The sequence below is a fragment of the Peromyscus eremicus genome, chromosome 5 (assembly GCF_949786415.1).
Source record: "Peromyscus eremicus chromosome 5, PerEre_H2_v1, whole genome shotgun sequence".
In the NCBI taxonomy this organism is placed as follows: Eukaryota; Metazoa; Chordata; class Mammalia; order Rodentia; family Cricetidae; genus Peromyscus; species Peromyscus eremicus.
Window position 1 is genome coordinate 83,346,070 of NC_081420.1, and position 22,404 is coordinate 83,368,473.

At 48.4% G+C, this 22,404-nt stretch overlaps 1 protein-coding gene across 4 annotated transcripts in view; it reads right to left on the reverse strand.

The window, feature by feature from the left end:
• Positions 1 to 1,040: 1,040 nt before the first annotated feature.
• The window catches only part of Capn9 (calpain 9), a 37,896-nt gene continuing 16,532 nt past the window's right edge, over positions 1,041 to 22,404 (reverse strand). For 2 of the 4 annotated variants that reach the window (XM_059262489.1, XM_059262487.1), the window contains 14 exons: positions 19,826 to 19,911; positions 16,798 to 16,875; positions 16,407 to 16,567; positions 15,031 to 15,188; positions 14,662 to 14,882; positions 12,642 to 12,678; positions 10,982 to 11,062; positions 8,692 to 8,755; positions 6,519 to 6,577; positions 6,034 to 6,102; positions 5,063 to 5,141; positions 3,522 to 3,638; positions 2,434 to 2,492; positions 1,041 to 1,223 (listed from right to left, as the gene is read on the reverse strand). In XM_059262489.1, the coding sequence (XP_059118472.1) occupies positions 1,197 to 1,223; positions 2,434 to 2,492; positions 3,522 to 3,638; positions 5,063 to 5,141; positions 6,034 to 6,102; positions 6,519 to 6,577; positions 8,692 to 8,755; positions 10,982 to 11,062; positions 12,642 to 12,678; positions 14,662 to 14,882; positions 15,031 to 15,188; positions 16,407 to 16,567; positions 16,798 to 16,875; positions 19,826 to 19,911 (1,296 nt within the window). In that variant the 3' untranslated portion in view covers positions 1,041 to 1,196. Of the gene's footprint in view, positions 1,224 to 2,433; positions 2,493 to 3,521; positions 3,639 to 5,062; positions 5,142 to 6,033; positions 6,103 to 6,518; positions 6,584 to 8,691; positions 8,756 to 10,981; positions 11,063 to 12,641; positions 12,679 to 14,661; positions 14,883 to 15,030; positions 15,189 to 16,406; positions 16,568 to 16,797; positions 16,876 to 19,825; positions 19,912 to 22,404 lie in introns of all 4 variants that reach the window. The other 2 variants (XM_059262486.1, XM_059262488.1) reach the window with 2 other exon arrangements.

Genomic DNA, 22,404 nt, shown 5'->3' on the forward strand with positions numbered 1-22,404 from the left:
TCACCAACCTAAGACAGAGCACCTGTGTGGTCTGGACAGGCGTCTCTATGATGGGTAAGGTGACCTGCTGACGTCCCATGCAACCTAAGTCAGAAGCTCATTTATTAGTAAAAGGGGGACCTGTAGGGCCCTGGCCCCCGTTTTGGGTAACTGTTGCCTCGCTTGCTGACCTTAATCTTGATATCCTCCTATGCTAATTCCCTGCCGGGTTCCACCCTCCTGAATGCTTAAGTGAAGTTCCTTGTCTGTGTATCCTGCATATTGGGTGTTAACAGCTTAGATGCAAAATTGTAAAACATCAGTAGCGAACTTTTGTCCTCGGGGTTCTCCCATTGTGCTGTAAGCCTGTATTTAAGACCTCCTCCCAGCTGGGCGGTGGTGATGCGCACCTTTAATCCCAGCACTCAGGAGGCAGAGGCAGGTGGATCTCTGTGAATTCGAGGCCAGCCTGGGCTACAGAGTGAGTTCCAGGAAAGGCGCAAAGCTACACAGCGAAACCCTGTCTCGAAAAAACAAAAAATAAATAAATAAAATAAAATAAAATAAAATAAAATGGCTTAGTGGGTTAAGTGCTCACTTCTCAAACTGGAGCATCTAGGTTTAATCCTCAGAAGCCACCTTTTTAAAAAGGTGAATTTGGTGCTGCGTACTTATTTGCAAGACTAGCACTGAGGAGATGGAAACAGACAGATCCCTAGGACTCACTGGCCAGCCAGCCTAGCCCATCTGGTGAGTTCCAAGCCAGTGAAAGACCCTGCCTCAGAAACAAAAAACAAGCACACACACACACACACACACACACACACACACACACCACACACACACACACACACACACACACACACACACACACAAACAAACAACAACAGAAGCTGAAGCCAGGACTCAGGGTACTAGAACATTGACTCATCAGTCGGTGGTGAGGCACAGTGGAAAGAGGGGTGCCTAGAAACCCATAGCAACAGGCACAAGTGGTACCATTGGTTCTTGTGAAGAAATGATTTTACAAGAAGTATCACGGAGTCAGAGAATGCAGCCAATTCTTTTAGATTCCTCTAGATTACAGAGGAGAGGGGGGAGGGTGGTATGAGGCAGGGAGAGAGCAGTGGTCAGGATGGTGCTCCAGTAAAAGTTCTGGGGTTCATGGTCCAGAAGCCAAGTATCAGAGGAGCAGTCGGCATCTTGTCAGTGCAGCCTCAGATGTTCATGGTCAAGGTGATGAACTGGAAAGAGAGAGAGAGGAGGGCTTGCACTTCCAAGTCCGGTCTAGCACAGGAGTGGCCTCAGTTAGTTTATGTCACAAGTACTCTGATGCTCGTTTTTACCTACAAATTTGGACGTCTGACTCAACATGAAACCATTTTTAAAAAATTTAAATTAAGCCAGGTGGTGGTGGCTCACGCCTTTAATACCAGCACCCCAGAGGCAGAGGCAAGCAGATCTCTGTGAGTTCGAGGCTAGACTGGTCTACAGAGGGAGTTCCAGGACAGCCAGGGCTATTTACAGAGAAACTCTGTCTGGGGGAAAAAAATTAAATTAAAACAAATTTGGTGGGGGTGTGTTTTAATTTTTACACACACACACACACACACACACACACACGCACACACGCATGTGTGCAGACCAGAAGTTGATATCAGGCATTTTCCTTCCTACCTTATGTTTTGAGACAAGGTCTCTCACTGAACTTGGAGCTCACTAATTGGCCACACTGACCAATGAGCTCCAGAGATCCACCTGCCTCAGCCCCCAGTGCTTGGATTGCAGATGCACGCCACCAAACTCGGCTTTTTACATGGGTTACGGGGTTGGGGTGGGCCCCAAAGTCGGGCCCTCAGGCTGGTGCAGCAGGCATTCACACACTGAGCCATCTCCCCAGCCAGGTGAAGCTTTTCATAAAGGCTAAATGAACTTGCAGGACAGAGAGATGAAAATACGTTTTTTCCCTGTTGAAAGGGACAATCTCACAGAGACATCCTGGGCAGGGCAATGTAAGTTGTGCTCGCTTTTTGGTACCCCCCCCCCCCCCGTGCCCTTTTTCAGAGAAAGGCGACCCTCTGCCATAGTGGAGCTGAGGGAAAGAGAGGCAAGCTCGCTGCTCAGGCTCTTTGTGAGAAAGCGAACTGCTATGGAAGCAGCCGGAAATGTCTCATCTCTCCCCTTCTTCCCACCAGGCTTGCTCACGTTTACATGGAATGTTCTGTTTCCTCACGTTCTTTCTTGGGCATCTCATGAGCAGGCACTAATGCATGAAGACACCCACAGCTCAAAGGATTACAGCATGCATCATACTAACTGCCAAGTGAACAGAAACACCAGCCTCTACACTGTGTGATTGCCCACTGTGAGTGCTGGCCCTAACTGGGGCATCCAATAAGGATTATAGAGCATTTGTACTCCGCTGGGCCCTGGCTGGGGTCCTCTTGGCCGTACCTCATTTATGTTGAGATGGATGATGTCCTTGTTCTTCACGCTGAGAGACTGGAACACCCCTGGTGGGAGGGAGGAAGCATCACATTGGAGACAAGCCCCTGGGCAGGTTTAAGGGTTCCTGGACCCCTGGGAAGTCTGTGGGTAGCTGCTCCCTCTAGTGGAGATCAGATTCCCTGCCTGACAAGGTGGAGACCACTGAAGGGGCTTCAATGCCTGGCCCAAGAGATCTGAGAAGCAACTGTCTTCTCTGGACCCCAGGCTCCCATTCTAGAAGAGAAACAGCCAAACCTTGATTAACAAGGAGGAGGAGGGCTGTCCCTGAGCAGAAAAAAGAGAAGGGAGACTCCATAAATGCAGTATGGACTTGTTTAGATGTCGAGTCTACCAAGCAATGGTGACAATGTTCTGTCACTACACTGGACACTTCACTATGGACTGGGTAATCCATGACAGTGAAGATTAGCTAAGAATTTTTCTAGGGATGTAAAATGCATGGAAATTATAACACCGCAAGAATTGTGACATGTTTGTTTCAACAGAAGGGACAGAGGATGACTGAGCTGCCCTGGACACATTTGGCTGTCCTCCAGGGCTATTTGTAGGGGAACAGCATGACAATGAACCACCTCTTAGGAGTACCTATACATGCCTTTCCACTTTCTGGTATAGCAGACCCTGCTTAAAATGACTGAGTCTGTGTCTAGGGCTTTCAGAGGGACAGTGGATGAGGGACAATGTTCTATGAGGGGACTTGATCCTAAATGGGACCTTTCCTCAGTAGGAGGCATGAACCTGCCCACTCACAGCCCTTCACAGCCTGTAGGTGTGTGATGAATGACAGCCACAGGATGTAGTTTGCTACATTCATTCATATTCCATCTCTCAGCTGACAGGGCACAGTTATCTGCACAGACCCCATGGTGGCTCTCTGTGTCCTAGATCTACCATATTTTCCCCAGGTTGTTTCTTATATACTCATAGATGAGGTCTGGAGACCCTGAGCTGGGCACTTCATGTCCAAGGACACTCTCAGATCTCCTGTACACTTTTGGCTCCCCTGCACACTCACGGCTCCCCTGCACACTCACGGCTTGCATTCTCCAGCCGCACCAGGCAGTTGAGGTAGTCATCAAAGTCCAGCTGGAGGCTCTCATCTGCATACCTGAGGATGATCAGCTGCAGGAGATGGCCACTCAGCTGAAAACCTGCAGAGGGACAGGAGACTCAGGACCTTCCATGGCTGAGCTTCATGGTGAACCCACAGCTTTGGGGTCCCCAGAGCCACAAAGGTGAATTATTCAACCTACACAGCCTGTGTGCATGTGTTCATATGGATGTCCATGTGTGAGTATGGGTGGAGGCCAGAGGTCAATGGGAGCTGTAATTCCTCAGGGCCACCCCTTCCCCCCACCCCCCCAACCCCCACCCCCCACCTTATTTTTTGAAACAAGGCCTCTTATTGTTCTGGAACTTGCCAAGTAGGTTAGGCTAGCTGGCTACCAAACTTCAGGAATCCTCCTGTCTCCGCCTCCTTGGTGCTAGGATTATAAGTGCATGTCATCACACCTGACTTATCTTACATGGGTTCTGGGGATTGAACCCAGGTCCTTGCGCTAGTGTGGTCAGTACCTTGATGGCCGAGCCATCTCCCCAGTCCACTGGCATTTCTCAAGACCCTTAAGATCCAGAGTGTTGTAGTTATTTCCTAAGGGTGCTGCTACCCTCAATGAAGGGTGCTATGCAGGGGCTCATTCCTCACATCATGCTAGAGAGAGGTGCCATGCACATTGGAGGTCAGGATGGCCCTGGAGAGGCCCTGGCTACCACATGACATGGTTCCACTTCTCTGGCCTTCCTTTTCCTCATTCGTCAGATAGTTTGGATGAGTTGGGATTCCATCTGGGTCTGACTTTTATTGCTCTGCTTCCTAATCTATGCTTTTGGGAGTGGTATTCATTCCCCCCGCTGTAACTCTGGCTGTATGCCTGTCCACGTGTTCACAGGAGCATTTGGAATTCCGCCAGAAGTCTTCTCACTTATGCTTCTAGTTCCACCAGAGGTGGAGGCTGGTCAGGCTCACAGCACTGTCTCCGGAGCATGTATACCGTGCTTAGCCTCATCCATTCCTAAACCCTGGCATCTGCATGCACAGGACCAAAGGAGCAGAATGAGCAGCTCTCCCCACGCAAAGGCTTGGTTAAACCCCACAGTTCCCTGCTCAGTCTATTCTGCCCAGGAGGTGGAGTCACAAGCGCCTAAGAGAATCAGGCACCATCTCAGGTTTATGACACACTTTGTTCTTCACAAAGGACCCAGGGTGTCACACTACGTTGTGCCTACGGCCAGCTGCAAATGCCAATCACACTCACCACAGACAGCCCTCTTCAGGCTTTTGTTGTTGATGATTCTTTCCCCCATATTTTCTCCCCTCCCCCTTCTCTCCTTGCACCCCCGTATTCCACCCAGCCTCCTTTGCCGTTCCTGTCACATGTCCGACTGACCACCCATCCATCCTCATCTCCTCTCTTTCCTCTCATGTTCTTTCCAGTTTCATGGCTTCTACTCACCCCCACTTAAAACAAACATGAAAATATCCACTGGAGCACACATCTGACTGGTGTTTCTTTACCTGCGGCTTTCAGTGCGGTCCGCAGCTCATAGGAAGACATGGTACCAGACTTGTCCACATCGAACTGGAGAAACAGGTTCTGGGGCCAGGGAGTAGAGAGCATTGAGAAGTCAGAGCCCAGGGGCCAGTTACAGCTAGTAGCTGCCTAGGGATGATGGCTGCCTTCTAGATAGGCAAGGTTGGACCAGGACCTGTCCGTCCATCCGTCTTTCCTTCCTTCCTTCCATCCTTTCTCTCTCTCTCTCTCTTCTTTCTTTCTCTCTATCTCCTTTCTTTCTTTCTTTCTTTCTTTCTTTCTTTCTTTCTTTCTTTCTTTCTTTCTTTCTTTCCTTCTCTTTTTCTTTGACAGAGTCTCATGTATCCCAGGCTAGCCTCCAAATCTCTATGTAGCAGAAAATGACCTTAAACTTCTGATCATTGTACTTCCACTGCCTAAGTCTTGGGATTATAGATGTGCATCAACATGCCTAGTTTCATGTTGGGGACCAAATCCAGTGTTTCACACATGCTAAGAAAACACTGTCAACTTTGCTAGACCCCTAGCCCGTAGGCTATCTTTTCTTTTCTTTCTTCCTTTCTTCTTCCTCCTCCTTCTTGCTTTGTTTTTTAGAGACAGGGTTTCTCTGAGTAGCTCTGGCTGTCTTGGAATCATTTTGTAGACCAGGCTGGCCTCACACTCAGAGATCTGCCTGCCTCTGCCTCCTGAGTGCTGGGATTAAGGCGTGTGCCACCCCCGCCCAGCTGGGCCCTCTCTTCCTCAGTGCAGTGCTGGGGAGTTAGGGTCTCACATGGCAGCTCTACTCCGAGCCACGGGTCCTCTTTTGCCTCCTTTCATTTTGAATGGAAACACCGTGGCACCTCTGACAGCATCAGGTGTGCTGTGGTTCCTGGACTCCCCTCCCAACACTGCCCTTAGCCTGTCGCTGAGGTCTTTGCCCTACTCTGCTGGAGGTCTGGACCAGATCACATACCATCCAGTGCTTTAGCTTGTCCCAGAATACCCGGAACTCTTCAAACTCCAGCGTTCCATTGCCACTGGTCTGGCCACATGGGCTAAGGTTCTTTCAACTCAGGATCCCTGTGGGAGCCCAGCTCTGGGTTCACAGGAGGAGGCCAGAGTTGTGTGGCATGAGTAATGGAGTTGGGGCCCTGCGGGAGTAACCTTAGTGATGGAAACAGGAACCTCTGAAGAGGGGAAATGGCAGGTGAGATGGGGTGAGCCCCTGAATATTTACAATACAGGAAAGTAGACCTATTTATCCCCTTGGGGGAGACCCCGCAGATTCCTTCAGAAGCCTTCTCCCCACTGCATTGTCCTGACCCTCTTGACTCTGACCCAACCCTAGGTAGGTTGGCAAGGCCTCCTGTTTTTAGAGCTGTGGCGCCTGTTCCAGGAGAGTGAGCACCACAGGACACTGCCACTCAGAGGGACCAGTGCAGTTGCTGGAAAGGATACGTCCATCAAAGAGATGATGTTTCTGCAGGACAGCAGGCTCAGCTTCTTGAACTTGAGGGCTGTTTCTGCAATCACATGGGAAGCTTCGTGATCAATGACCCTTACAAGACAAACATGTCCTGCCTTCTTCTGAGAGCCCTTTGGTGTAGGCAGATCAGGCTCTCTGGGACCATGATGTGGACACTGTCTTAGGACGTTGAGAGTAGGGCCTGGACTTCTGGAAGAAAAGTCTGCAATCTGTGTGGGGGGAGGGGTGGGGGTTGGATGGGGCGTGTGCGGGGCATGGGGGGCGCTGTTGTCCCGCATTTACTTTAGCACTAGTGATCCTAAGATTTTTACCATCTGCCTGTCTATTAAAGATTTGTTCTCTTTTAATTTGTGTATATGTGGGTTTGTCTGCATGTGTGTATGCACAGGTGCCTGTGGAGGCCAGAAGAGGGCATCAGATGCCCCGGAGCTGGAGTTACAAAAGATTATGAGCAGCCTAACTCTAGTGCTGGGAACCCAACTCTGGTCATCAGCAAGGGCAGCTCTTAACCATGAACCATCTCTCCAGCCCAATCACCATCCTGTTTACAATTGCAAACATTCTTTAGAAATGGCCAGCAAGGAATATTAACATGACTTAACTGCAACCACACCATATTCCACTGTTTCCCAAGTGCACTTTAACAACCAGTTCAGAAAAGTTCAATGGGCGGGATTTACAATTGCTAAAGAGCTGAATGTGGTGGTGTATGCGTGTAATCCCCACACTAGGGAGGTAGAGGCAGGAGAATCACAGAGAATTCCAGGTCAGTCATGGCCCATGTGAGACCCATTTTTTTTTTGTTTGTTTGTTTTGTTTTTTGTTTTTTTTTGGTTTTTCAAGACAGGGTTTCTCTGTGTAGTTTTGGTTTTGGTGCCTGTCCTGGGTCTTGCTCTGTAGCCCAGGCTGGCCTCAAACTCACAGAGGTCCACCTGGCTCTGCCTCCCAGGTGCTGGGATTAAAGGCATGTGCCACCACTGCCCAGCTGAGACCTGGTTTTAAACAAACGAAACAAACAAACAAACCATAAACCCCCAAATTGCTCAAGAAATTTGATATTTATACGCAGCTGGTAAAACCTCAAAAACACTGTGGTAGCTGGGTGTACCACGTGCCTTTAATTCTAGCAAGCAAGAGTCTGTGGCTGGAGGTACGTAAACTTGAGGCCAACCCTAGGCATTTAGCCAGACCCTCTCTCAAAAAAATAAAAACAGGGCTAGGGAGATGATTCAGGCCGTGAAGCATGCAGATCTAAGTTCAAGTCTCTACTCTTGAAGTCAGAACCCCCATAAAAAAGCCCGAAACACTGGCATGAGCTTGTAACCCCAGAACTGGGGAGGTGGGAACCTAGAGGCTCACGGGCTGGCCAGACTGGTTTACTTGGTGAGTCCCAGGTCAATGAGAGACTCTGTCCAGACGAACAAAAGTAGCAGGAGCCAGATCTGAGGTTGTCCTCTGGCTCTCCATGCAGGTGCACACCCCTGTGAACACACACACACACACACACACACACACACACACACACACACACACAAAACCAGTATGTAAGAGTCCAGTAACAAGCATATATTGTATGATTCTTTTATATAATATGTCCAGAATGGCAAGTCTGAGACAGAAAGTAGATGGGAGGCTGTCAGAAGCTGGGGGAGGATGGGATAGGGGGTGACTGCTGCGGGAAAAAAAAAAATGTCCTGGAATGGACTTTACATACATATGCAAACGTAGACACATATGCACATGTGAAAACCCGTACATGTACACACAAATGCACACACAGCACAGATAACACATGTATGCATATATACACACACGCATGTACACATGCACAGCACAGACAACGCACACATACACATTCCTGTCTGCAGAGCACAGACCACACACGGTGACAGTAGTTACTTGGGGTCATGAGGTGCGGTGATTTTTATCTTTGCTGCTAGACTTTTCGGTAGAAAAGTCTATAGAACACTCCACCAGAAGCCTGCATCATTTTCGTAGTTAGGAAATAGTGAGAACAGTTTCTAGTCTGCACACAGGTCAGCCATGGGGAGCAGGTCCTAGGCTCTAAGGAGCAGAGCTTGGGAGAGGTCTGACAGCATGGCCACTCTTCCTGTCCAGGGAGCCCTGTCCCCTGTGGGAACTGACACTTACTCTTTTGCAGAACAGCATTTAAAATGTACTCAAGCTCCTCAGCTGACACCGCCATGTCCTGTGGAGTAGAGACAATTGTTCTTCATGGTCCTTAGCAATTCTCAGCTTGACTTGGCTCCTTGGAGAGAACGGCCCTGAGGCCACTGTGCTTGGAGCTGAGTTCACCTCCAAGGGAGAGGCAACCCGCTGGTTTCTCAGGGAAGGGCCAACTGTCCCAGGAGAGACAGTGGCCTGGGAAGACTCAGGGAGGGTAAGGCAGGCTGCCCATTCCCTGGAACATGCAAGATTCTTGGAGAAGGCTTCAAAAGCTGCCAGGTACTATGAAGAGTCCAAAGGCATTTGGAGAGCTAGCTGGTCCTTGTACCTCCTCACAGGAGTACCCAGAGAACTGGAAACATTTCCTGAACTGGGGTCTTATCTGCAATGCAGGACAGAAGACCTAGGGCACAGTTCACTGGTTAATATAAAACCTCTAGGGGCAAATGTTGGAATCATCAGTGTCAGAAAGTCACTAACCCCAGCATCCGCAGAGCAGAAGCTGGTGAGAGATACACTCAGGTGTTACCAGAACCAGGGAATGGGAGCCCGAAGTTCTAGGATGCCCTGGCATTTTAAAGAAAATTTTATTGTAGTGTGTGTGTGTGTGATGTATGGGTATACATGTATATGTGTGGAGGTCAGTGTGTGTGTGTGTGTGTGTGTGTGTGTGTGTGTTGTATGTGTGTGTGTGTGCGTGTATGATGTATGGGTGCATATGTATGTGTGTGGAGGTCAGTGTGTGTGTGTGTGTGTGTGTGTGTGTGTGTGTGTGTGTGTGTGATGCTTGGGTGCACATGTATGTGTGTGGAGGTCAGTGTGTGTGTTGTGTGTATGTGTGATGTATAGGTGCACATGTATGTGTGTGGAGGTCAGAGGACAACTTTGTGGGGCTGGTTCTCTCCTGCCACTTTTACCTGGGTTCTGGGGATCAGATTCAGGTCATCAGGCCTTCATCTTGCCAGATCTTGCTTAGTTTATTTGAGACAAGGTCTCACTCTGTAGCCCAGGTTAGCTTGAAAAATCTTCCTGCCTCAGCTTCCCTGGTGCTCTCATGACAGGCATGAGTCACCACATTTGGCCACCTGTGTGGTTTTTATGCACGTGGAGGTCTGGCTAGCTCCTCAATACGCCTGGGTGCTGAATTAACTCATGTGAACATAGTCACTGTTGACATTATTTTAATATATGCCAGTCGGCTCTGCCACTGAAGCTTCCTGGCCTGGGGAGTGGGTCTTTGGGATTTCAGCTCTGGTAAGAAAGTAAATTGCAGTACACGGCTATCCTGGCCAGGGGAAAGAGGCATGGAGCTACACACCCAGCCACCCAGGTGGAGGAAGAGCAGGACAGGACCTGAGCAGGTAGAGCTTCGCTCTCGGGCTTTTTATTTGTTGTTGCTAATGAAGGTCGAGTGAATTCTCCTGCCTTGGTTCCCTCCTTCCTTCCAAAGGCTGCACCTCTCCCTCGGTGACTTCTGTCCCTGCCTCATGCACCTGCGCCGGGGTTCACAGCTATCATGATGTGGGGCCAGCCCATCACCTCTGGAATCCTTGAGAGATCGTTTGACTCTGGGACTTTCCCTCCTATCATCCTCTGCCCCGATCTGGAGAGGGGTGTCTGCATATGGCTTCGTTTCTCCACCAGAAACCAAGTGTGGTGTTTCCGCCCCTCCGCCCTGCCCCACTTGTGTGTCTGCAAAGCAGCCAGCAGGTGTCGTCTTCTAAGTGTGCGGTCACCCCCCCCCCCCTCCACTGCCCCTTTCCATCCAGGAGCCCCAGGCAGGAGAAGGGAACAAGGTAATACAGTCACCAGTGTCTGACGTGAGCTAATCCATCAGGCTCCTTCTATTATGGTCTTCAGTGAGGCAGTAACCAGCAGTGATGTGAGCCCCGGAGCTAGGTGAGGCTTTGTCTCATCCCCCAGAACTGCCAGGGCTCCCCCAAAGGAAGCTGAGCAGAGATGGGAATGAGGTGGAAGATCAAGGGCAGGAAATGGGCCCTAACCCTAACCTTAATCCAATCCCTAACCTATCACTAGTTAGCAGAAGTGCATTGATTTGACACAGTCAGCAAGCTGGTACTCAGGCCCCCAGGGACCAGAGCTGGCTTTACTTTGCAACAAGCCCAGCAGGGCTTGGGGAGGTGCTGTTGACAAGTTCATTATCACAGTCCTCTGCTGGGAACCCAGAGCAGGCCCCTAGCCAGGGTCAGAGAAGAGGGAGGAGGGGACCAAGGCAGCTGCCTCCTACCTCACCAGCGATTCGCTGGAACAGGGCCCGGAACTGCTGCTCCTCCTCCGTTTCCTCCTCCTGTGGAGCTGGCTTTGGGGGCTGAAAGAGCCACGTGAGGTTGTGTGAAGGGCAGAGCGGGGCTCACAGAAGAGAAACCTGACACATGCTTTCCCACACAAATAGCAAACAGAAGAGCCCCACACTGGAGACTATGCTGTCCCTGAAGGAAAAGCCAGTAGAGCTCTTCCCTAGCACGAGGCCCTGGGTTCAATCCCAACACAACGAAAGAAAAGAACAGGAAGCGCACAGCACAGAATATGCTGGCCAGCATCAAGCTGCTCCAGAGATTTCCACATGGGAGTTAGAGCAGGGGGATTTCCCAGTCATATGGCCAGAGCTGTCACGTCGGGTTCATCCTACATCTCCTGATTTCTCAAAGCTAGATAAACAACTTGGTTTCATCTCAGGAACATGAAGTTCCAGCTTGAATGGCGTCATTTCAGTTGGCCAGAGTAGGAGCTCTGTACTCATGGAGGGCTCCTTAAGTTTCACTTAATGTGAACAAGAAGGCTAAGTAAGGGTGTCTGGACACGACTGGCAGGTTAGCACAGGGCAGCCATGCTCCAGCCTCATCCCCCAATCTATTATCTCTCTTGGTAGTCACCTTCCAAGAGTCTGTCACCAGCATCCAGAGCAGACAAATGGCTCAGTACACTTTGGGTGTTTTGCTATTCTGTAGATTTTGGCCCATTTATAAACTGCCCCTAGGGGGCAGCACAGAGCAGCAGACTCTCCCTAAAGCAGGTTTCTGGGGTCGGTGGAGATTGTTCAGAAGCACTTAGCATGTCTTCCTCCACCCCTCATATAGCCAACATTTATTATACAGCTTTGGATTTCACAATGACATTTTGATTCAAGCATATTATGTACTTTGACCTTATTAATTCCTCCATTAGCCTCTCCTCCTCTCCCTGCTAGAGCCCTGCCTCTTTCTGGTTAGCCCTCCTACCTTTATGACGTATATATGACACATAGACATATGCACATGTGTACATAGATCTTAAGCACATCTTAAGGATCTCACAGCACTTCACAGTGAGTCCTGTATTCTCCAAATCAACCAGCCTCATTCTTTTCTTTTCTTCTTCTTCCCCTCTTCCTCCTTCCCTCCCTTCCTCCCTCCCTCCCTCCCTCCCTCCCTCCTTTCTTCCTTCCTTTCTTCCTTCTTTTATCTTTCTTTTTGTGTGTGTATATTTTGAGATGGGCCTTATATATCCCAGGCAGATCTTAAGTTCACCCAGTAGCCAAGACTGGCCTTGAATTCCTGCCCCTTCTGCCCCTACCTCCAAAGTGCTGAAGTCACAAGTGTGCTCCACCTTAGTTATCTTCTTAAACAAAGTAAATCTGAAGTCATTTCACTCACTTCCTTCACAACTAGCAAGGGGCCTCTCCCCAAAGAAAGATGGCACCCGAGAGAACTGGCCCCTGTCCAGTCCCTTGGGCTGTGAGAGATGAGAAACAAAAGCCCTGACCTCCAGGTTAGAACCAGCCAGGGCACTTCCCTCTCTGCAAGCAGCCAGCTCCTGACTTTGATTTTTAAGAGGAACTGTGGTTTCAGAGACAAGTTCTAGAACCTTCAGCTGAACCCCATCCTCCCCAGCCACATGAGAGGACTCACCTCGGGAAGATCAATGTCTATGTTCTCATCCAGGTCCCTGCAGTGGCAGAAAGCACACCGTCTTAGTTGTGGGCGTGCATCCCATGAGACTAGAGCTGTGAAAAGGTCCTGGCCTGTCAGAGCCCTCTTGTTCAGTGCTGTTTGCTTCTCGTGGGGTTGGCAACCTCTCCCTGCACCAGTATCCCATCCCCAGCCTTTCACCCCTGCCCAGTGTGCCAGAGAGGAGACTGGCATGATCCTAACTCAAACACAGCTTGCGATCCTCAGCACATGAAAGCAAATACTATAACAGCATCCCCTGCTTCCCAGATGCACTCCAAAGAGGGCTCTCGAGGTGATCTGCGGAACAGTGGCTCCTCCAAAAATCCAAAAGCTCTGCCTCCAGAGGAGACAGACGTCGCCAGAGACCAGCCACTCAGCCTGCTCAGCCTATTCCTTCCTGAGCTGGGTCCTGAACTGCACAGGAAGGAGAAGGCCTGCTGAGCAGCAGCATTCATCTCTCTGTTTCTTGACTGCACATGCAGTGTGAATGGCTGCTTCAAGCTCCTGCTGCCTTGACTCCCCCACTAACATGGAATGCACCTAGAACTGTGAACTGAAAATAAAACCTTCAATTGCTCTTGCCAGGGCACTTTATCACAGCAATAGGAAAGGGAACCAAGACACCATGCCCTCTCTCAATATTCCCTGAACAGATACGACATTATCCCCCCAGAAATGCTGAAGGTTAGGACCCTTCCTGAGAGCCACACCAACAGACAGAACTTGCTATATCCCCTCTGATGAGAACACAGTGCTGGCTTGGGCCCTGCATCATAGTGGGACCATCAGGGCTCAACTTTCAGTCTTCTACTGGGGTAGAAGACAGAGGCTTAGGACCGGTGTCATCTGGCTCTGCTCTGTACTGGCCACTCACAGGATATGGTCATCTTGGGCTTTTATATATAGGTGTTATGTGGGAATGGATGCTGAGAAACCCATCCTTGGCTTGTATCAGCTTCCAGGAGAACACTGGAGAAATGTGAAGATTTCATTTCTTCTATTTGGCCAAGGAAAAGGATTGTGCCTTTGTCCTCTGCTGAGAACCCCAACCACACTTTGGAGCTGGGGCCTCCTCATTACATATTGCCAGTCCCATTCTACGTTACTATACAGAAGGTAGACTAGAGTGGTGAGCCCACATATCTGTGCATGTTGGTCCCTTTGGGGCTGTTTCTGGAATTCTCTAGGTCAGTGGTTCTCAATCTTTCTAATGCTGTGACCCTTTAATACAGTTCCTCATGTTGTGGTGACCCCCAACCATAAAATTATCTTCCTTGTTACTTCGTAACTATAATTTTGCTACTGTTCTGAATTGTAATGTAAGTATCTGATATGCAACCCCTGTGAAAGGACCATTCAGTCCCAAAGGGGTCTTGACCCACAGATTGAGAACCATTGTGATGGTCTTCCCTAGATTAGGAAGAGAGTTCTTATATCTTGAACCACTCCCCCGGAGCCACAAACACACTCGTTGGCGGTGAATGATAGCAGTGAAAAATGTTAGCATCAGGAGGAACTAATTTAAAAGGACCTCTTTTAAGACTCCGGAGCACGAGGTGGTAGTGTGAAACGGTTCACACTCACTAGTGGGTGTTTAAATTGAAGCTGAAAGACTGTGTGATTCTGGAAGCTTGTAATAGTCACCTTCAACATCACGTGCATAATACGCCCCGTATCCCTAAATGAGCTCTCCCCATTCTAGAAGCTTCTTGGGACTTGGGGCTGAGAAATGAATGGTTATACCCAAAAGGCCTGATGAGTATGACTCCAGAAGCAGGTGAGTCGTCACTGGTGTGCAGTGGGGAGGGGGGAGGGGGAGGAATTTGCGGCTAGGGGATGCAAGTTGCTTTGTACCCATCTCACTTCCTGAGCAGGCGATGGGAGGAGAGAATGGGGGTCTAGCTCTGCTAGACGCATCCCCGGTGGCCTTGAAGTACAGTGCACACTGAGGGAGGGCTCTGTGACCCCCACTCCTCACCGAGTAACTGCTCTCTTCTCAGAGAAGATTCTCAGGCAGAAGTCAGCCTCCTGGTGTGGCTCAAAGGTGCTGGGGATGAGGATATAGTCTCCCGGGGGCAGCTGGAAGCGGCCTGAGACTTCTCTCAAGTTGATGAATGTCTTGCTTCGTGCTAGGGAAGCATGGTACCTGAAAAAGTCCCTACTCAGGTGTCCATCCTTGTCCTGGTCCTTGTCTGGGCACTACAAGGGAAAGCAGGGGTCATCAGGGAGGCATGACTCTGGTCTTCATACTCAGTTGGCGAATTGGCTGTTGATCATGGCACAGAGTCCAGAAGAAACAGGGAACTCCAAGCCCTTGCAGGGACACTGAGAGCAGTCGGTCCCCTACCTGGTAAATGGCATAGCCAATGGTCAGCATGTTGGCGCCAAACCTCTTCAGCTTCCTGCGGTCTTTCTGCATCAAGGCTGCTAGGAAAGTGCAGCCATCCTGGCCCTCGTCCCTCTCAGTCAGGGACAGCTTTATCTGTGGGTTAGTCCAGAAGGTGTCTGCATTTGAAAGGGGGTAGATTACTATCCCATCCTTAAAAATACAAAATCATAGCTCATATGACAAGGTGCTTGCTGTGTGGGCACCTGAGTTTGATCCCCCAGATTCTACCCCCACCAAAAACAAAAACAAAATAAACAACTAACAAAAAGCTCAGCAGAACACCTCCATGTATAAAGACACTTTCTGTCAAATCTGATGACCTGAGACCCACAAGATAGAGAGAGAAAGACAACTCCCAGAAGCTGTCTTCTAACCTCCACTGGTGCGCCGTGGAATGCACATGCATGTGTACACACACACACACACACACACATACATACACACACACAAGCAGTGAAGACTAAGATGCATACACATGCATACACACACACACACACACACACACACACACGAGCAGTGAAGACTAAGATCCATGCACATGCATACACACACACACCACACACACATGCACACACACACACACTAAATAAATGTGATAAATGAAAACACAAGGTAGGTATAATGTGTGCATTTAGTGCTGGACATGTGGAGCCAGGCAGATCCCTGGTGCTCGCTGACCAGCCAGCCTGGTCTACTTGATGAGCTTCTGGCCAGTGATAGACCCTGTCTCAAAAACAAGGCAGGTGACTTTGAGGAGTGACAGCCAAGGTTGTCTTTTGTCTCTAAACTCATGTGAGTACACAGAAGAAAATTACAAAATCAAAATAAAAACCCGACACATGGGCTCACACATGTGAGCACACATAACACTAACACAAAGAAAACAATGACCGGACCCACACTAAAAAGGACACATACACTCTTTACTGCACCCCTGATGCTTGTTTCTAACCCAGAAAGGTGGTCTCTTCCCTCCTTGTTCCCATTGGCCCTCTCACCCTATTTTCTTTATCCTCAGCAATACGCCAAACTCCTGCCTTCCTCTTCCTCCACCTTTTCAGCCGTTACCCACACAGCTCTTAAAGGTGCTCACACATGCCCCACTTCTCTGTTGGGCAGTAGATCCTTTCCCCCCACTAACCTGGTATGACTTGTGGCTTCGTCACCTGAACCTTACAATGACATTACCCTGAGTGTGTCTTGCCAGCTTCCTGCCTAAGGCTCAGCTGTCATCCCCTGAGCTTGCTGTCCTTCTCCACACAGACTGCCCCCTCCATGTCCCCAGATAGATTGGATATGGGAATAGGAGACAGAAGGACAGAGAGGCCACCTACCCAGGAAGTTGCGGCAGCCACCAGCTGTGGAGCCACGAACCCAGCTTCCTTGGTGGACAGTCACCTCCCACTTGTGGAGGGCATTGTCCTCCAGGGCATCAGGTGTGAGGTTGCAGATCTCCACTTTGTCAAAATGGGCCTTGAAGTCTTCGAATGCCATCCTGAGATGGAGGGGAGGATGCACCATCAGAGCAACATGGTGATGACACCAGCTGTCGGTGCAGTCAACCACCTAACCCTCTTCCTGGGGAGGGGGATACCCTCAGGGTCCCTCCCAGAAAGAGGAAGACAGGGAGAAAGAAAGAGGGAAGAGAAAAGAAAGGGAGAAAGGAGGGTGGTTGTTGGATACATGAGATCTGATTGCAAGCAAAAATGGAAAGGATGACATTACCAGAACTCCCCATCATCAAGAGCAGAGTGTCCCAGACGCTTCTGCTCCTCCAGGCTCACAGAGCGCCACTCGAGAGAGCTGAAAGACCAGAGCTGCAATTCAGCCTGGGTGCAGGGCCACCTCCCAGGAGCCACACCAAAACAGATATGCATAACATAGTGATCATATCCTGTTTAGTGAGGCTCACTGGGCCCAGGGAATATGAGGCCAGCTCACCACTGGCTCTAGCATGATGGTGGCTAGAAAATGCACTTTCAAGTGTTGTTGGTAGACAGCCCCTTCATGGGTGACATATGTGATGTATCATATGTGAGAGTCACAAGGAACTGAACACAGCAGCCCAGCTGGAGATCACAGTTCACGCGTGTCCCTCACTCAATAGCCTGCCTGTGGCCTGGGGCAGGTCAAAGCCCTTCTGGTTTATAAATTGACATTTGGGTAGTGCTTCTAACTCTTGTGGTTGCCATTTGAAATACTGAGTGCCTTGTTTATGTGACTAGGAGCTCAGGAAAGGTCTGCTGTGGGCGAGTTCAACCTCAGGCCCCAACCTGAAGGCTCAGATAGAGCTAGAACTCACTCGCAGGAAGAGCTATCAAGGAGAAATGCTGGCCCCTTTGCAGGCTCAAGCTTGGCATTCCAGTCTCAGTTGTGTGTGTTGTGAATTCCTCACTGCTTTCCAACCCAGCAGTCTCCCCAGCCCTGGGGAGGTCCTAGGATCCCCAGGGAGTGTTAAATCCATGAGAACAGAGCCCTATACATGCTTTCTTATATATACACAGATGGTGAAGTTGGTTTATAAACAGACACAGGAAGAGTCCAGCAGCAATGTCTAATACCAAAGTAGGACAATCAGAGCAACAAAGGTTGTGTGAACGTGTTATCTACCATCTACACTCTCCAATCTATTATCTATCATCTGTGTCATCCATCTATAGCACTTATCATCTGTTCATCCATGCGTTCGCACATCACTCACCCATCCATCATATACCCATCCATTAATTCATCTATCTACCCATCTATCTATTATCTAGTCATCCATCATCTATATACTCATTCCTCAACCATCATCTACCTATTCATCCATTAATTTATCTACCCACCCACCTATTACTCATCTACATTCATCAGTCCATCATCTATCTACCAATTCATCTGTCATCTATCTATTCATTCATCCACTCACACATCCATCTGTCATCTGTATACCCCTTTTAACCCATCATCTATCAATCTGTCCATTGTCTATACATCCATCTATCATCTATGCATCCATCCATTAATGTATCCATCCATCCATTATCCATCTATCCATCATATGTGCATTTATCCACCTGTTATCCATCCATCATCTACCCACCAATTTACCCATTTATCCATCACCTATCCATCAATCCATTCATCTACTATCAATCCATTCATCTGTCATCAATCCATTCATCTACCCACCAATCCATTCAACATCTATCTGTCTGTCTGTCTATCTATCTATCTATCTATCTATCTATCCATCCATCCATCCATCCATCCATCATCTATTGCTCTAATTATCCTGTAGATCTCAGAAACCCCAACATATAAATGTTTCTTTCCTAATTAAGCTGAGCACTTGTATGTTTTCACTTGAAGGGTGCATTTTCTGGTTTCTCTGACCTGTCTAAGTGGCCAGTGTCACTACTCCTGCACTTGGGGTTATCATTAAGCAGAATAAGGTTGCTTGAACACACACACTGCAATAGACCACAACACAGGGGTCTACACCATAGTGTAGCATTCATCCCACCACTAGAAATTACGTGACAGTTAATATATTCTAGACAGTTAATATTTATTTCCAGAATTTTCCATATGACACTCTATTTTCAGACCTCAGTTGATAGTGTTTAATTGAAATTGTGGATGGTGAAACCTCAGGTAGAGGGGGTTTCTCTCATTGAGATCTCATCACTTCTGCTGTGGTGCTGAGACTGTGCGGCAGGTCTATTTTGTGTTCACCTAGGCGGGGCCCATGACATTCAGGAAGGGCCTCAGCAGGACAGAAGAGAGACTAGGGGCCTCTGTTGGCTCGCCGAGTCATTTTCTGGGTGGGTCACATCCAGTGACGGGCAGCTAAGCAATGCCTTTGATGGCAGCACACGACACCAAGGGGCTAGAGTGGCCACACCTCCTGCGGGCTTTGTAGGCGGACAGCCTCTGTCCCTCTCATACTGTACCGTCTTTGCTTCTCCCTCAGCCCGAGTTTCAGAAGGGGACAATGGCAGCTTCCTGTACAGACTGCTTCTGTGGACAGAAGGTAGGAAGGGCTGCAACATGGTGTCCTCGTGTTAATTCTAGTATCAGTGTCAGTCTTATTAATTCAAGTTCCGCTCAGTCTCAGTTCTTCCCATTTCCACCAGCAGAGGGAGGCCAATCTTGTCCCTCCTTTGCTGTTCTGGTCCAAATCCTCCCTAGCCAGTCTCCTTGAGCTCTGAGAAGGGCAAATGTGGACCAGCAGGACAAGAGCCTTGCAGGGATGGGGAGAGGCTGCAGCTTCTCAATTCCCAGTCACTTGGGTCACAAGGGACAGGTGGGGACAGCCTGGAAAGTTGCCCTTTCCAAATTATTAGTAATGGGCCAATTTCCTGTCCTACTTGTTTCTCTGTTGAATACATGGTCTTTAGGCAGTGATCAATGACCACTAGAAAGAGCCCTAGAATGACCTGTTTGATAGTATTTCAGGGATTCCCAGACTCAAAAAAAACCCATACACACCCACCCACGCACACATGCACGCACAGTTGCTCGTAACTGGAGTCAAAGTCCTTCCTGATAACCCAATGGTAGTAACTATCCGCAAATATGATCACGTGACAGTGGAAGGGCTAGCCTGAGAGTCGTTTACCCAGGATCAAGTTTAATACAGGTATCCTAAGTAAGGCCTGAAGGGAAGAAATAGGGAGTTCTGGGACAAGCCAGTCCCCCACGGGTCTGCATAGGCCAGCCTGGCTATAGGCGGAGCTGGCCACAGAGGAGGGATGAGGCCACTCACCTGTCGCTCCACCGCCCATTCCACTCCACCTGGCCCCAAGGGTTTCGGACTCTGATGAGCTTGATTCTCCGGCCTTGGAAGTTTACCTCAAAGGAAAAAGCGTCAAGGGAACACGGTGCAATGAGCCTGAAGTTGGCTTTAGCCGTCCATGAGACCGAGGTCCATCGCTGTGTGTGACAGCATTATTCAAGCTCTTGAGGAAAACACACCAAAGATGTGCCGCACAACCTCATGTCTTCTTTTGTGCCCGCTCCTTGCTCTTCTGAGACGGGATTCACTATATACTGACCTCAGGTTTCCTGAGACTCCTGTCTCACCTTCCTAACTACTGGGATTATAAGCCTGCACCCCTGGGCCTGGTGAGAAATGAATTTTCTTTTGAGACAAAGTCTCACTATGTCAGGATCATCCCATTCTTGTTGTGTAATTCAGACTGGCATCAGCCTCCTGTTGCTGGAGTTATAGGGTGCTGGGGCTACAGATGTGCAGTGCTACCCCCAGATGACCCATCCATTTGTTTTACACTTTATTTCATTCATAGTGTGTGTGTCTGTAGGCACGGGAATATCACAGAGCACATGTGAAGGTCTTGAGAGTTGATTTTCTCCTTCCACCATGGGAGCTGGCAGTTGAACTCAGTTTCTCAGCTTGTTATGTTTGTGTGGCATATCCTTTTCCTTGCTAAGCCATTTTGCTGGCCTTGACTCATCCATTCTTTTCGTATGTTTGTTTGTAGCCCTAGCTATCCTAGAACTTGCTCTATAGACCAGGTTGGCCTTAAACGCTGGCCTCAAACTCAGAGATCCATGTGCCTCCACCTCCTGAGTGCTGGGATTAAAAGTGTGCACCACCACTGCCCAGCTGGGTAGATGGATTTCACTTTTTTAAAAAAAAATACACTGGCACTTTTCTTTTCTGTTTTTTTTTTCTCTAAACTTTTTTTTAATGATTTGTTTATTTTTATTTTACATGCACTAGTGTTTTGCCTGCATGTATGGCATGTATGACTGTATGAGGATACTAGATCCCCTGAAACTAGTTATAGATAGTTGTGAGCTACCATATGGGTACTAGGAATTGAACCTGGGTCCTCTGGAAGAGCAGCTAGTGTTCTTAACCACTGAGCTATCTCTCCAGCCCTGACTCATCCATTCTTAATAAGCTCTTGGAGCTTTCTTTCTGAAAAGAATACTGAACCACCTCTGTAGAATAGTCATGTCATATCTGGGAAGTGAATCTAGTTAATAGGAAAGTGGTCTATCTTGACACAAATGAGTTTTCCATTAGGCTACGGTCCCCAAAGTTCCCATACGTGTGTCCCTTTAGTAATCTGCTCAGGGAATGATGCATAGTAGTCCCCAGAGGTTCATGGAGTTACTACCTGCTCCCAATGTTCATTAGACTGAAATCCTATGTGCTGGGAGTTTAATTAGACTATAATCCTACATGCCAGGAGTTTAAGCAGCAACAATAAATGAAGAATTCTGCATCTCACATCCAGCCTTCTCTAGCTTTAGTCAAGAAAAGGTTTTTGGTGTTGGTGTGGGTAGGCCTGAGCCAGTAAGAGGCAAGTCAGCCATTCCTGAGGTCTTGGTAGGAAAGGGAGACTCTGAGAAAGGATTTAGAGGCTAGGAAGTATCAACTAACCAGAAATCTTAGCTATCAGTTTATTGTCACATGATAAATTGGAGTTGTGTTTTGACATGTGAGAACAATTCAGATAAGCTGGAAATGTGGAAGACTTAGCAAACAGCCCACATCTGAAGAATGAGGAGAGTAAATGAAAGGCAGAGGAAGGAGGCCTCACTGTCTGCACTGCCTGCTGGGGCTGGGGCATGACTCTCCTGCCTTGTAACCAGGAATCACACTGCTGGTTTTTCTGGCCTTTAGGCCCTCCCTCAGACTTAGCCTGCAGTGAGGTAAGGGGTGTTCCTACAGTCTACGAGCTACAGGAGACAAGTCAGAGTGATTTTCATAATTATACAGGCCAATCCAATACATTCACATAATAATTGCACATATGTGTGCATAACTACATAACAGATATGTACATATGTGCATGTGTTTATGCTTATATAAAATGAGTATGCATATGTATTATACATGACAAACATGAATATATGTGTGCATATGCATAATTTGTATACATATGTGTACATATAATGAATATGCTTATTGGTATGCAAATATAACAAAAATACATATGTATATACAATGAGGGCACATGTGTATGTATGTATATATATTTATTAATTTGTTCTTATAATGACTGTGTATCTCTGCAGAACCCTGACTGTATAGGACTGCTATGGAATTGGGAAAGAATTCATTTATAAACATAAAATCTAGCCAGGCAATGGTGGTGTACACCTTTAATCCCAGCACTCCAGAAGCAGAGGCAGGTGGATCTCTGTGTGTTTCAGGCCAGCCTGGTCTACAGAGCAAGTTCCAGAACAGCCAGGACTATTACAAAGAGAAAACCCAACCAATCTACCAAACAAACAAACAAACAAACAATCAAACAAACAAACAAAACATAAAATCTAAGATAGGCCAACTGCAATTCCCAAAAGGTGAGT